This window comes from Hyalella azteca, unplaced genomic scaffold (genome assembly GCF_000764305.2).
Source record: "Hyalella azteca isolate HAZT.00-mixed unplaced genomic scaffold, Hazt_2.0.2 contig13371, whole genome shotgun sequence".
Taxonomy (NCBI): Eukaryota; Metazoa; Arthropoda; class Malacostraca; order Amphipoda; family Hyalellidae; genus Hyalella; species Hyalella azteca.
Window position 1 is genome coordinate 68943 of NW_025943295.1, and position 15811 is coordinate 84753.

General features: G+C 36.5%; 1 protein-coding gene across 1 annotated transcript in view; it reads right to left on the bottom strand.

The window, feature by feature from the left end:
- The window catches only part of LOC108673350 (SCY1-like protein 2), a 109491-nt gene that overhangs the window by 32895 nt on the left and 60785 nt on the right, over nucleotides 1-15811 (bottom strand). The window contains exons 4-5 of the mRNA XM_047883641.1: nucleotides 12840-12960; nucleotides 3210-3305 (exon numbers count right to left, since the gene is read on the bottom strand). Coding sequence (XP_047739597.1) covers nucleotides 3210-3305; nucleotides 12840-12960 — 217 coding nt within the window. The remainder of the gene's footprint in view (nucleotides 1-3209; nucleotides 3306-12839; nucleotides 12961-15811) is intronic.

Consider the following 15811-nt stretch of genomic DNA (forward strand, 5'->3'; position numbering starts at 1 on the left):
GGGTCTCGTGATTAAATATATTTTAAAAGAATTTCGAATCAAATACGCTATAAAAGCTTTTAAAAGAGCGCCACTGTGTAGGAGATGAAAAGAAGCGCATTGAAAGAAGTGCTTTGCTAAAGGGAAGAATTGACCGTAATTTAATAGTGTTGTAAAGACTTTCAATGGGAAAACCAACGATGTTTCATGCATTACCATGTAAAAGATCCAAGTAAACTTGAAATCTAAACCTCAAATGTATTAAAAGTCAGTAAATGAATAATGCAGTAAAAATCTGTCACATGCAATATGTGAGTAACGCAGTTAAGTCGGATTAACCGAAAAACCTCAAATGAATGGAAAAATAAACCTGAAATATTCTTCAAATGAAGATTTGACGCTGGAGAATTTTCAGCCTCTCTGATCACTTCTAAAAACGCGTGAGTATTTTTGGTAGGTATTAGCTAACGTCGCTGCTGACGCGATATTTTTGGAGCAACATTGACCAGAATATTTCGGAGCGAGCCAACCGAGACTGCACGAATTTCCGTTGAGAATAAATTCATCTAAGCTTTGTAGGAATTTGATTCAAAACATTTTGAGTGATGAATCGTGATGGGATGAATTTTAGGATAGCAGTAGTCAAAATTTAACAGCAGAACGAAATTATCTGAACCGATAAATTTTTATTATGAATAATTTGATATCGTAGTTTAAAGAGGACCGTTTCATGATAGCAAAAGGAAAATTTTATTGATAGTTTCATCTAATTTTATTCGAATTTCAATTAAAATGCAGCAAACGAAAACATTGCTGATTCAACACCGTTCATAAATCATTAGACATGGAACTCTCATAAATATTATAGTTCTCATTAGCTACTATGGGAACGTGCTTTGGTAAATCACACTTGTGGTGTGATGTTTATATCTCACATATATGGCCGCTAAATAGCTTTGAAATTAGCATTTGAATTTATATTATCAAATGATAAACATGAGTTAAGGACGAAAGTGACAACCAATAACCACCAGCGCGAGATGATTTTAACCGGACAACAATTACAACAACAGGTTACAATTCCGTCATTCCATTATTCATACTTTGCTGTCCCCTGGCACTATACTTTGAATCCTTTAAGATAGTGTTGCAAGAATTACCGTAAAATTAAGTGTATGGTGATACTTGTAAATTTTTTGCACTCAATAATACATTCGTATTCCACCATCAAATTTAGATTTTACAACGACCCACCGCAAACCCCTTTGTTCAATTTATTTCAGAACAAAGCCACGCACTCTACATCGGTTTCGTTCTAGTCCCAGAAGAATGTCAGTTTCCCACATCTCGACCTCCTCGAGGGACATGAGCTGCAGCTATTACTGATCGTCTCCGCCTCTCCTATAACCGCTCCGAGCTCCCTCGACCCTGGCTCATCGCAAGAGGCACTTAGAGCTCGATTAGCCAGACGCGCTCTTCCAATTTCGAGGCTCTTCACAACAACGCAAGTGATTTGGCCGCGACGATATTGCCTTCGGTGGCTTTATTCGTCGATTCAACGTTTCTCATTAATACTAGATGCATTATTTCTCTGAATGCAGCTAAACGATTTTTCGTTCTGAAGCTTCTGAACCGATTTCAATTTTAAGGGGACCCACTACCCTCCGGAAAAACTTCTACAGTTATTATCCGATCATCATGAAACTTCACATACATGCGTAAAATGTAAAAATAAGAACATTTTGCTCCTATAAATTTTTCGAAAAAATTGATAGAAAACGTGAAATTCATAGAAAACGGCTAAAAGGGGGTACTTTAGAAAATCTATCTCCTCCTACAAATATCATCCTACAACATCGAGACACGTATCATTCTATTCGTAAAGACCATACCTATAGACTCTGTGATCACTTTTAAGTGGTACCATTGGAAAGAGTAGAATTCCAGCTTTCAGATGAGCACAAAAACCGAAAAACGCCAAAATTGAAAATTTTAGGGTAGTGGGTCCCCTTAATGCATTCTACGAAAATAATTGAGCACAATGCTCACTCTTTTTTTCTGGGAGTGGTTAATTAAGCTTTATTTTTATTTTTTTCCATACTTGAGGCTCTCTGAGAGACAAGTATTGTGGCTTCCATCTTCTGTCTGCCATCGATTGTTTTTGGGTACTATGCGAATTCTAGGAACTATTTTGCATTTTAACAAGTTTTTTCTTGCTCAAAAGGCGATGAGACTTAACTCGCTTAAGATATGATTGTTACAATTTGTATGAACAGAAATAACTTTTGTGACCTTTATAAAAATTTATTAACTTTAAAATGACTCAATTTGCATAACGGAGAAAATAGAACCATGTGAGTGGTAGCTTAAGGAGCATTAAAATTATTAGAGTATACTATAAACAATACCTAGAATCAAAATATTATTCGCGATAGTACAGATATGCTTGCAATCGAAAACAAATTTAACAAATAACTTTAAAAGCTAATTAATGATAATTGAGATATTACGGCCTCACTGACTTGAGTGTCATCTGGCCCACAAATAAGCCAGGAGAGATGCTCCTGTAATTCCCTATTATTCAAGAGTGAAATAGACGGATTAAAGCCGGTAATTGGCCGTAGGCAGGGCGTGTTATTGTCACAGTCGTCAAGATGGCGGAGAGAATTGCGCACCTGGGACCATGCTTTAGCTTACTGCTAAATTGGGCCATTTATATAGTCTCTAGTCGATTAATGGGAAAAACTAGTTAAGTTTTAGTCTTTTTTATTAATGCTAGAATAAAATAATTGACGACAATATATTATAATGTATTTACTTTCCTTCCATTATTGACGCAACAAAAATTTCTCTATCCCATTATTTTCTGGCAGATATTAAAGAGAAGTAATATGTAAATATGAATAAAATTGATTATGCGTACTATTATAAACAAATTTGGCTCAACATTATTATATTCATGGAGCTGGTTGTGCTTCCTGTTAAATATAGTAGTGATAAAGTTGCGCAATCTTCAAACTACATTTCAGCGAATAGCAGAACTCCAGTGCCGTGTTTTTATCACAAAACGAGAAAATATTGGAATGTCATAATTCGAATAGAAATCCTAAACTTTATATAGTGTCTCACCGATAATATACTTCTGTGAGAATTACATGTGATTTGGTGTATGCCTAAGCTAAACCTTAATAGAAATAAACTTCAATCCTAAACTTAATATAGTGCCTCACCGATATAGTCGAGGTCAGGCTGCGCCATCTTAGGAGCTCTCGAGGTCCAGCAAGGCACGGTCACGCTCTCCTTGTCATCTCCGTCGCTCAGTTTTTCTGCCGCAGGAATATTACGTAGGTTAATAAAATTTGCACACGTCAAATGCGATGAACACATTATTATGGAAAATTTAAGTATACAATTACCTGCCGTTGGTTTTGAAGGTCACAGTTTTATACTATTAGCACAAAAGAATAGCATTGAATGAGGGCTCTTCTGGTCGTCAGAAATCAAATGGATGTTTAATCCACCTACAATAGATACATGGAGTGACGTCGATGAAACTTTTACCTGCTAAGTATTAAAATAGGTCATAATGTAAAAACCTAACATGTAGGTGGGTAAACAAAGACCTAATTTTTTTCTGTACATCCTTGAGCTAAATTTATAAAAAAGTTCCAATCTTCATAAACTGCACTGAATTATTATTTATCTTCGTCGATGCAGGAGAACGTTTTCGTAGCATTGTAAAGTTATTTAATTATTAGTGTAGTGAAACACTTTCTTTTTCTATTCTTGCGTCGCCGTGTAGATCTGGGAAGATCCACCAGACAATGCTCAGTACATGTTAATCGTGCAGGTGTTGGTAAGACCTCCGGGGATTCAAACTCGTGCTTAAATGGAAACTAAAGGCACCGATGAGTTCGTTGTTCGAAGCAGGAAAACTTCCTGCCGCTAAATAATGTAGCTTGTTTAGAATTTCTGAATGATTTTATGTTCGTATGATTAGTCTTTTAAGGAATAAAGTTACATGCTTATTACTTATGGAGAGTTTCAGCTAAATTCTCCTAAGTGTTTGAAAAATTTTAGCCACGTGCTTCTTAGTTTTTGGAGAATTCTGGCCACATGCTTTCCCTTCTGAATGATTTCAGTCACATGATTTTCTTTTTGAAGAATTTCTCACACGTGATTTCAGTTTTGAAGAATTCCAGCCACATTTATTTAATTGAGAAGGATTTCAGCAACATGCTCTCGCCTGGAATAATTCCAGTCACATACTGAAGAATTTCAGCTTTTGAAAAATTTCAGCCAAATTCTATCAGTTTTTCAGCTACCGTTCTGCAGAGCACTCAAATTTGTCTACTTTTTGAATTGATTTCCCTTCGTGATGAAAGAAGTTCATTCAAAGGAGAAAAAATTGTTATGCTGTTTTGGAATATTAAATTGTTTCAACATTGGGAAGTTGGTTTTCGATTTCCATGCAATGGTTAGTTAGAAGCCAATTGGCAAAATATAAATACTTTCTTTGTATATTACTATGCCAAACAATCAATATAAAAAGCACAATGCAAACCTGGATGTTAATGTAATTGAAATGACAAGAAAGATTAAGATTTGTTTGTAGCGACATGGACAGAGAACAGATAAATTATTATTTTTTCATTTTTTATGAAAGAGCAAGTCTCTTATTTTTAATAATTTTTTTTCAAAGATTTAATCACAAATTGATTGCAGCATTGCTGTAAAAAACACGATTAAATGGAAATTGTCTTTCCAGGCATTAATTCGATGCTCCAATTTAAAATCCATGTTTCATATTTGGCGTAAATTGAATTATTTCGTTCACCACTGTTTCGCTGAAAAGCGAAACAGTTTATCTTGCGATCACGAGGCACTTTCGTGCAAAAAGTTCTCTCATCCTGGCGTGCAAGATTTCACCATCTGAGCACGAAACCTGGTATCTTGGATACCCTGAAGTGGTGGTGCCCACTCGAGACTTTCTCTCGTTCCCCCGAAGTCGAGATTTTCTGTTTTGCCGGCGGCCCAAAAAGCGAAAGCAAACACGACAAGAGGAGAGCGCGGGACTGAAGAGAGTCGTCGTTTGAAAGCGATGCTTTCCTCTCGGTCTCATTCAACTGGATAAAAATAGACGGATATTCATGCAGGTGCCCCAACTCCGGAATATCTGGGGAAACGATGGGAATTTCTGGAAAATAGATATAGCAGAATATTTCGGAAAGAATATGCAAAATGGATGAATTGAAAGGCAGAGTAAAATTACTTACTAAGGTTGACTGAACCGTTCAGTCGATAGTGCTATGCGCTGTGAATGTATTACTCAAATAATATCTATATCAAATTTTGAGTTGTATAATATTTAAATTTTGCGTGTTTTCCATATCACAGCCATTACTAATATCTCTATGACCACAGAACTGTAAACATTTCAAACGTCCTCAATCAAAGGGGACGTCAAGCGTCGAAAAAATAATCGACAGCTAATTACGAGACTTGTTGATCAAGGGCATGAGGCAACCCGAAGAAGTCGTTTGAATCGCAAATGAGCTAACATACAGTATCGTCCCTGAACGCTCACTTCAGAATGTTACCTAAAAATTACGGTGCTTGCTTTGGTATTTGATTCGTAAAAATAGTCTAGTAATGTCTAGTTATATAGATGGCATGATACTTATATTTTAATGACTTTAATGGTAAGAATTAAGAATTAAAATATTTTTAATGGTAAGAATTTTTGCTGCTCCAACTGCGTTAGAATTTTTTGCAGCGATTTTATGATTCTAGTCACACCAACCAGAACATGCACATTTAGAGCAAATGGAAAGAATGAAGTTTAATTGAATTATTTTAGAATTTTTTATAAGTATATTGAGCTTAATCGATTGGTTAAGTAAAAACAGTCATGAAAATTGCAAATGTGTAAATAAAACTACAATTTGAATCAAAACAAAGTTGTGTGCAAATAATTATGCTGCTGATGTTGGTAAATAAAATGCGATGTCATTCTGTGACCGGAAAACAAGAAATTTTTGCAGCCTACGACTTGTAGTGGTCAATTGTGCAATACGTGAGGACATAAAAAAAATAACTCAGTACTCACTGCAGTGAGTGACAGAGAGCGCATTTGTTCGTCGACGAAAACGTGAAGTCATGGACGGACGGACGGACATGGCGAGCACAATAGCGCCTGTTTTTCCATAAATGAGAAAATGAGCTAAAAACAGTAATTTTCAAGGCCATGAGATTTACTAAAGCTAATTTCCTAAAAAAAAATAACTTGAGCTTTCCTTCTGCGTTGAAGAGGAAACGCGCTGGCTCACCTGTTGCTACAGGGGCGAGGCACCTGTTGCTTGAACACCTGTTGAGTGCGCGTGATAAAACCTGTGGAACAACCCGCTTGCCCAACTCACTACCTGAAATTTTATTGTATTTATCTCATGGAATATAGTGCTATGCAGTCTATAGGAGAATGTCAGTAGACAGTCAGCGGTGATGAATCAGATGCAAGTTTAGCTTAAATTAACCCTTAATCAGCGTCATGAGAGATGAATTGTCGGAATAATTCATAAGATAGTAGAACAAATGATATTCGCGCGGTTATTTGCTCGAAACAGGGTATGTTCATGCATAGCGAATGGTAAAAAGTAATGAATCCTCAGCTTAGGGAAAACCATGTAAGCGAAGGATGAAAATTAAAGAAGGTAAAATTTTGTTGTGATCAATCTCAAACCGGCTGGACCCTTCATCGAAAATTAGAAATTTTCAGAGCACGTACCCCGAAGTCTCCGGGCCACAAGAGCCGCGGTATCTCAGCACATCTCTCATAGACCTCGCCATGCGTAAGTCCACTTTTGTGACCCTCAATTCGGGATGCTCGGAAATTCTCGGAGGGCTCCTCGCTTCAACGATTCCCATAGCCCTCTGCTCGCTCCATTCCAATCATTCCTCGAGATCTCATTTACTCCGAGAATAGTTCCTACTGAGTTCAACGATTCCTTGCCCTTGCGACTCAAGAGCGCCGCACATTCTTTGGATCTTCTCTTTCAAGGGCGGCTGAATGTTATACAGCCAAGTCTTAGTACCTAATTACAAGATGTTTTCATAAATGTTTACTTTATTATTTATTAAGGAGTCATTATTGAATTGAAAAGGTAATGACAGATTATGCGAGGAATTGTTTTATTAATAGAAGCAACCAGTCAAATATTTTGAGGAAGTAATATATAAATAAAATCAACTAACCGACTAAATCGAGTAAATGTTCCCAGCGAGCTAAGCGTATAAATGAAACTTAACAGAACATCATTGAAAAAAGAGCGTGAATGTATTTTTTGCAAAGCGCTTGAACTTACATCTCGTAGGAATCGTCTCAATTTGAGTATATTTTCATTAAATATGTGTGATGTAATTTTTTTCACAATAATTATTGAGGTTATTTGAATTTGTCAGTTATGCTTGATTCGGTAGAATGTATAATTTAGAAAAAATTAGTCTGTTTGTTTTTAGTATTTTAATTTTTACTGCCGCCAAGCTCTAATATTTAAAATGGAGGGCTGACAAGTACATTTCACTTCATTTGTAAAAGTGGAAACGCTATTCCAATTTATCTTGTTTTTTTTTGGTTCAAAATGTAAAATAGACAAGTTATAGATAGAAGATGAACGATTAATAGTGATCGAACAACGATTTGTTGATTATACGAATTTCCCATTCACGAGTCAACCTGATTTTAGCTGATCGATGTGACGAATCGTGTGCAGAAGAAATATAAAACGAATTTATATTTTTACTTTAGGGTCTCGTTATCTTCATCCAAACCAAAAGTTAATAAATGGTAAACTTAGAAACCTACAATCACGATGCCACTTCAATAATCCCTTAAAATATTTAGTACCTGACAAAGATTTTATTTGTTAGCTCATCTAATCCAACCCAAGTTCAAACCGAAGTCTCGTGATACCCCAAGCAAGATAAATTTTGAAGAAAGTCTTTCCCTGAGATCGTCAAAACGAGCGAAATGCGGCAGAGGCAACAAGTACAGGACTTGCCCCTGAAGATTTAATGGGACTTTCATCATGCAAATGAGACTCCGTCGTTTTTTGGCACACGAAACGACAGGCGTTTATGAGACGACCGTAAAGACGAGTTATACGGCCCAGCTGTAATGAGAAGTGCTTCACTACAGACGTAATTAGAAATAAAAACAACAGTTGCATTGCATACTAAATCGTGAAAAAGACCAGACATGGCGAGTAAGCGATGGTACCTAACGTTAATATTTTACTTCGTTTACTTGTTCGTACTCCATGAATTCTAGGCGACTCAAAGTTTCGTCTATTTTGCTGCAAGAATCACTAATTAAGTCTGAGCTTAATTAAGCAATTATACATAAACATAAATTACAAGATTTTTAATCCATTTATTAGTCAAATAACCTTTAAGTTTTTCTGTTGCTGGAGTGGATTTTAAATTTCAAATTTTGGATGACAAAGGAGTTTTAAGAAATTTGAACGTTCAAGCGAGCCAAACGTCTAAATTTAAGCAAAGCATGACTTGTTTCAGGCAGGTGAGCAAAATCTCTTGGAATTTTAGAAAATTTCTCAAATTATTTGACTTTCAATTGATGCTAGGTGATTTTTTACAAATAATTTTAAATGTAAATTTCAACGATTGCTGGTGCTGAGAAAAGTAATAGAAAAATTCCAGATCTGGGTTATTGAAAATTATTTTCTGTTCATGGAACGAGTTGGTTAGTGCAGAAATACTGGTAAATTTCATCAATAAATTTATCGATCGTCATCTTTTACATTACACCTTTTCCAAAAAGTCTAGCGTCAGGGCGCAATTCTAGATGTTAATATAGACGTTAAATTGGATTTTCCACACAGAGAGCATGAAGGTGGTGAAGAAACGTACTGTACGAATAAAAGTAATTATAATTCTAATCACAGCCCGATAAGATAATCACGGCAAGCCCCAAAGGCCGAGACAGTTAATTAAAGGGAAATCGCCCAAAGGGACCTTGTAAGTTAAAAAGGCAGTCAAGTCCTGAAAAGACTTCGAGACTTTCAATGGAGTCCCGAGACACTTCTTTCAAGAAGCTGTTATTGGCAGGAAGAACCGTATCCGCCCGTTGGCCCTGGGCGAAAATATCGATACCATTTAAAGCCTTTTGATAGTCTCATCGAATGAACGAGGAGGCCATAGAGAGTCATGTACAAGAGCTTGATTCTAAGTAAATATTCAACCCTAAATGAAGGCGGAAAATTAAATTCGGTTATCAAAACTGATTATGTAATTATCGTACAGTTCGCCTGATTAGAGTGTATCGAAATTTTGTTCCTATTAAGAATATCGAAATTTCGTTTTATCGAAATTTTGTTCTGATTAATTTCACTATCGACCAAGTTCCATTGAGGGTCTTTTAAAGAGCAAACCAATTTTAGAAATATACTGTTCCGACCAGTGGAAAAAATATCTGGAGTCAATCTACAGCAAGCTGCTAATCCAGGTTCTCATTTACTGTCACTGCATTTTCTAACAACTTTATTCGCGACTGTGGAATGTTGGCGGACATACTTGAGTCAAACTTTGAAAAATTGACATATTTTCAGCCATGCGATTACCTCTGCTCTGGCGATTTCTGTGAGCAGAAAGTCCATAAAAGCGTCATTAAGAGCCGTAAAGATTGGATGAGCTCAAATAGAAGCCGCGGCTCAACTAAGCTCAACTTTTTCTTCGCAGTCACTGTAAATCTAGGTGTAAATCTTAGCTCACTTTTTTCGCAGTTACTGCACACCTATAAGATTGGATGAGCTCAAATAGAAGCCGCGGCTCAACTTAGCTCATATTTTTCTTCGCCAATATAGCCAACTTGAAAGCAAGCTTAGTCAATTTATAGCGCATTTTCTCATTTATGAAAAATGAACTATTGTGCTAGCCATGTCCGTCTGCCGTCCGTCTGTCCGCCCGTGCCTTCATGTTTTCATCGACGAGAAAAGGCGCTCTCTGTCACTCATTGCAGTGAGTACTGAGTTATAATTTTTAGTGATTTGATCACTTTTTACAGGAAGAGATGCGAAAAAACAGAAACATGATTTAAATTATCGAGCACGTCATGTGGCAATCGAAAGTGACTACAATTTTCTTGTAAGAAATTAAAATTTTAACTAATATTTTAGTGCATGCTGAAATTCCTGCATGTGGACTATCATTTCACAGGGGTCCATAACATTCTTATGAAATCAATGAAAAAATGGTAGTACCTTGGCAGCTGCGTTTCAGGAAGATGTGAATATTTCGTGACCATTTGTATTTCAAAAGTTTGTTTTCAAAGAAATAAATATGTCAAGTGGTGAACAACAATAATCAAATTCTATCAACTCCCTTACTCGTACTCTTACTCTCTACTCCGGAAATACTCTATATTTCAAAAAATAGAGTATTTCCGGGATTGAAGAAAAATAATGAAACATTTGTATTATTTTTCACACGGACCTTAGATTTTAGTTGAAGAAATGCATGATGGCGAGTAGGCTGGAGGTGTGAACCACAACCATGTCTATGAGGCGTGGCAAAATCATCCGACATCTCCACGACGACCCAAATAAAAACTGAAAAATCTTGCTGACTTTGTTGTCATTGCAGAGCATCAGAGCGCAGTAATACAATTCCTATCGAGTTAAAGAGGCTCCGTCGACCCATAAAGACATTACAGTATCCGTTCTGGACTCGAATGAGCCACTAATATTAACAAAAACAAGCAGGCTCTCCAAAAAGATGTTTATATTTGTGCTCTGCCTGACCGTAAAAACTTATCATGTGCCTTGAATTTATAATTCATCTAATGAATTGCAACGCAGTTTCACGTCCAAGACTGAACCAAATATTCTATCAACTTGTCAAAAGCCGATAATTAAGTAGCGCCAGTTTATCATCTGCCAATTTTCATGCGATTTCGTACGGCACAGGCTCATGGAGTTTCGGATTGTCTATGATAAAGTAAAAGCCATGTCATACGTAAAACAATAGGCTGTCATTGCTCAAGGTATGAATCCTTTCACGTGTCGATTCTTACAAATTTCCTTATGAGGCTAGAAAGCATCAGGTCGTCGTCTACCGAGCCTCAAGTCACGCCTTGGGTCCCGGGGCTGCCGTCTTGTCATCTCGTATATCAAGCCGTGGCAAGAACTCGCGTCCAAACGACGTTGGCTTGAGAGGAGAAGCAGCGCGGCGACAGGCATTAGCTTGATGGACTCGAGGGAGCTGAGGGCAACTATTTTGCACGAAAACTTTTACGCAAGCAATCTTTTTGCCAGGGGCGTCGTGATTTTCTATATATACAACTTTTTCCTATTATCTCGACACCGTATGATTTTTTATCAGTTAGCCAAATTGTGTCTTCAGAATTATTTACGAATGGACGCTGTTATACAGAGACCACACTAGAAACGCTACTTACTTGTCCGTACCTTTCTTACACATGTCTGTCTGAATTGTAAGGTATAGATATTCATTTGGTTTTGTGCACAGCATCGTAGTAAAATCAAATTATGAATTTATAACAGGAGGTGTTGAATATGCCCAAAGCACTTGCCCCATTATTTCCAGTAGCATAAATGCGCTCTAATGTGTCTCAAAATAAATGCCACTCTCTTCACGAAGCAAGCAGACGAGAATACAGATTAGACGGACGATAGTGATTGTTGCAATCGGATCGTGCGTTCCAATCATTTCAGGAGTTGCCAAAATATTTACTTAGGTTTAGTAGTTTAAGGAATAGCTACTTGGAGCTTGAATAATGCGGATACAATTCACTATTATAAAAGCCTCAAAGAACATTATTGACAACTGGTCTTCATTACCATTTAGTTTGAATGATGATGGCAGTGCCATTAATTCTTCACCATTCTCAAGTTCAAATTCAATTTTTTTCGATCTAGAAAATTACTTCAGTTTGTTCCTGTTTTTAATTACTCGCATTTTCTTGCGACTTACAATGGATATTTTCAAATGTTTTCTGGAATTAGGACAGAAGATTCAATTGTAAAATTAAATTAATTATTAAATTTTTTAAAAATTGATTAGAAATTATTTTCAAATTGGTTAAATTAATATTGAATCGTAGCCTTAGTGGATCCAATCGGTATATTATGGCAATTGATTGAGGAATGCTATCACCCTTTTAACATTCATTTACTTCTTCAGATTCATTGATCAATTAATTATATATTTTGCTAAAGATTATTAATATTGGCCTGGATATTATTTTTTTTATTTCAGAATTTAGCGAAGAGTCGTGTAGTTGAAAAACTTTGTTGCCCCTCCATTATCTTGAATGGCAATTTCTGTTTGATGAGTTCTTCAAGATGACCTCAGTTCAGACACTCAATTGCTTATTCCATTTCATTCATCAAAGATCGCAAGTGGGTCTAAACCAACTACGTGAACGTTGATCATAACCATGCTATTGTAATGTTGGATACAAGACGGCCATTAGTGAAAAAACTGTAAGCACTGCGATTTCATGTCTGTGATCGTGTACGATGCGACGGCAGCACTATGGTATCTGGGGCACAAGAAAGTCACTTAACTTAGGGCGACACTTGATAAAATTCCCTTGAATTTAGATTTGATAAAATGCCCTTGAATTTTGATTTGATAAAATGCCCTTGAATTATGATTGAATTTTAATTTGATAAAATACTCATGAATTTCTACTGATTTGTAAATAAACCGAACAGAAAGTGTCTTCGGGAAATGATGATGAATCCTGATGACACCGCGTTGAAGCTTGATCAATTTTCAAAAGAGAACGGACCAATAAAGGTTTTAAATTGAATTAAACTCACCGGCAAACTCGAGTGCTGCCAGTTTCCAGGTGCCGCGCTTGGTGATGAAGATGGAGGTGGGCGTGACGTTGCGATGCAGCACTCGCGACGTGTAGTGCAGGAACGACAACGCCTCTGTAATCTGGTGGAAAGAAATACGAATTACTACAAAATTTGCCATCACTTGATAGAAATAGGATTCGGTGCAACGTAGTGGCAAGCGTGATTACATATACAAGTACATTATCATATAAACATTTTTCAAAATTTGCTTGTGTGTATTTTTAAAGCCTGGCGCCGTGTATGTATAGGGGCGGTCCGGACGAAGATTTGCTTTTAGTTATTAAAATGCTGCATACAAACGCGCTTCAGATTTGGACAGCATTCAGCATAACCATAAATGGGGCATTTTTCAGCGTTAATAACAGACTGGTCAGTTCGTGTGAGGATCCCTCCAAATAAAAAAGGTAAATTGTTTTAAGACCCCTACAAAATAAATGCGGGAGCATATTGGCTAAAAAATTGATTTATTATATAGAAGAAGACTTTGAAATTTGTAATTGCTTCATTTCTGATCGTCAACTCTCACTTTGAAAATAGGATAGAAATTCATTATTGATATAGGTTAAAAAGGGATATTAGTGAAGGAAACGGACATTTAGTGATCCTGCTGAAGCCGCGCTACGGCGATGAAGCCAACATGACGCCAATCTAATAACAAACTAATTTAAATATTAATTTAATTCACTGAGGGAGCACTGCATTACAATACGTTATGATTACAAATGGGCGGCAAAAGAGAGCATATGTTTAATGCATTGAATTCTTATTGAAGTGAACCATCATTTCTGTTTTACTTTGTGGGTGGAAGTTGCTGTATTAAATATTGAAAAATTTCGGACGAATTTCCTGTTAGTTTTTGCGTGATCACGGTTAACTTTTTGGTCCAACATGTTACTTAACAAATTATTTCTCATTTGCGTCTAACGAAAAATTTCATATTTAAAAAAAATCCGAAGTAAGCATTGCTCTTCAAACGGCATTGAGTGTAAGTCTAACTTCTTCCTGGAAGTGATTATTGGGGCAGGTAGGAAATAATTGAACATGAAATGACGGTGATAATGTTAGGAAAAATAAGTGGTTTATAAGTATTAAATAAATAATCCGTTACATGTGTAGTAAATAATTCATTTCTTGAAAAGTAAGATTTTCATACTGATTTCTGTTGTGTTTCATCACAATATGGTAAAATCTAGTTTCATCAGAATAGAAATATTTTCCGAGAATGAAAGTTGCTATCTGTGGTTAGAAAGTGCTCTCTCTGACAAATTCTATTCTTCACTCAGAAGTTGAGATACATTTTTACTTGGGGGAAGGGATAGACGTGAGCTCACTTACATATTTTATAGCGTAACGAAAAATTGCTTATTTAGTTGCTTTGTTTTTGATATGCAGTGAAGACTTGATCACAAAATTTGGTCTCGAACTGTTATATTCAACCAAGTTCTGCCACAAGTTATCAGTTGGAAGCGAACCCCGCATCCGTGGCGATAGTTTCATATCAGTTCGCGCAGGCTACGGAGCTCCAAAAAACTCTGAGCAGACATCATTTTTGAATGTCTAGTGCAGAACCGAGTCCCCAACAGCGTGGGGCGCAGTTTAGGTCATATGTTCATTTGGAATTCAAAAGAAATGGTTCATTCAATTAGGTTAGGTCGATGATGTTTGCTTATAATTAGCTAGCTTCACGTCAGCGCCATTGGAAATGTTAGATTTAAATTTAGAGGAAGATCAACACAAACAAAAATTTACCGTTGAGAAGATTGCCCAAAATTTAAGTACAATATTACTTTTCATACGTATGGGACTGTGACAAGAATGTTGACCAGATAATCATTTAAATAATGTTCCAATCAAGAGAAATATCCAGAAGATCGATTTTATTGTGAGCAAACGTTGCATTGTTTGACTAATAGTGAATCGCCGGAGAGTCGGTGTAAATTTTGTGTAAAATCTACAAAATATTAAAATATTAGAGATGTCGGTTGAAAATATAAACATTTCGGCATAGCATCATCTTTATATATAAGACTTAACTATTGATTATCAAATAAATAGCTGCTTATACTTGCCACAAAACCATCGGTCAGACAAAGGAACGACAATATATTTTTCGGTTACTTGCTCCAGATTTAAATTCGTTTCCGAGCCAGAGCTCAACCCCCAAGTGAAAATACTTATTCTCACTTGCAGCTGAAGTTCTTATAGGATTCCTTGGTTGTCGTAACGTTCGCAATTCTCGTGATTTGCGGTGCACTTCAAGAGGCTCGCAAAAACGCTCCAATGCAAACTGCAGCGTCCGATTTATGGCACCGTTATACGTGCCCAGTCAGGAAAACACCGTGGCTTCCAATTTGGTTTGGAATTTTCGGTTGTGGTAAATTTTTGTGCGTACAAAATTTCGACAGTTTTAAACAAATAAAATGAAGGCATCAAGAAATATAAATTCATGACCCAGTAGGTAATTGCGCCAAGTTATTGCGATTAGATTCCGTGTACATAAATGTTGTTTATCTGTCATATATTATTTTCATCCTCCTAAATTGAACACAAGTATCTATTTGATGTACTTCTAAAGATCCTCACGTTGCCAAGGGTAATAGTCAATTGCTTTTACTTTAAATTGAATCAACGCATTACAAATATTTCATCAGTAAATAGCCGCTGATCCAGGCAACAAATTAATTGTCAATCGTATCTGGAATCAGTTACAAGTTGATACTGACTGGTATTTACCCCACAACGTCACGTGAATTTTCATTGATTGAAAGTTTTAGGAAGGGGTCCAATGTATTTGTAGGCTCTGGACTGAACTACGGCAATCAGCGTAAAACCCAGGTTTCCTATGGCATTTGTAAATTATAAATTCTTTCGAGTCCTCTTAAATACCTTGCTTCTCAAAAGACACTCAGGTGGTCATCGATTGTTCAAAT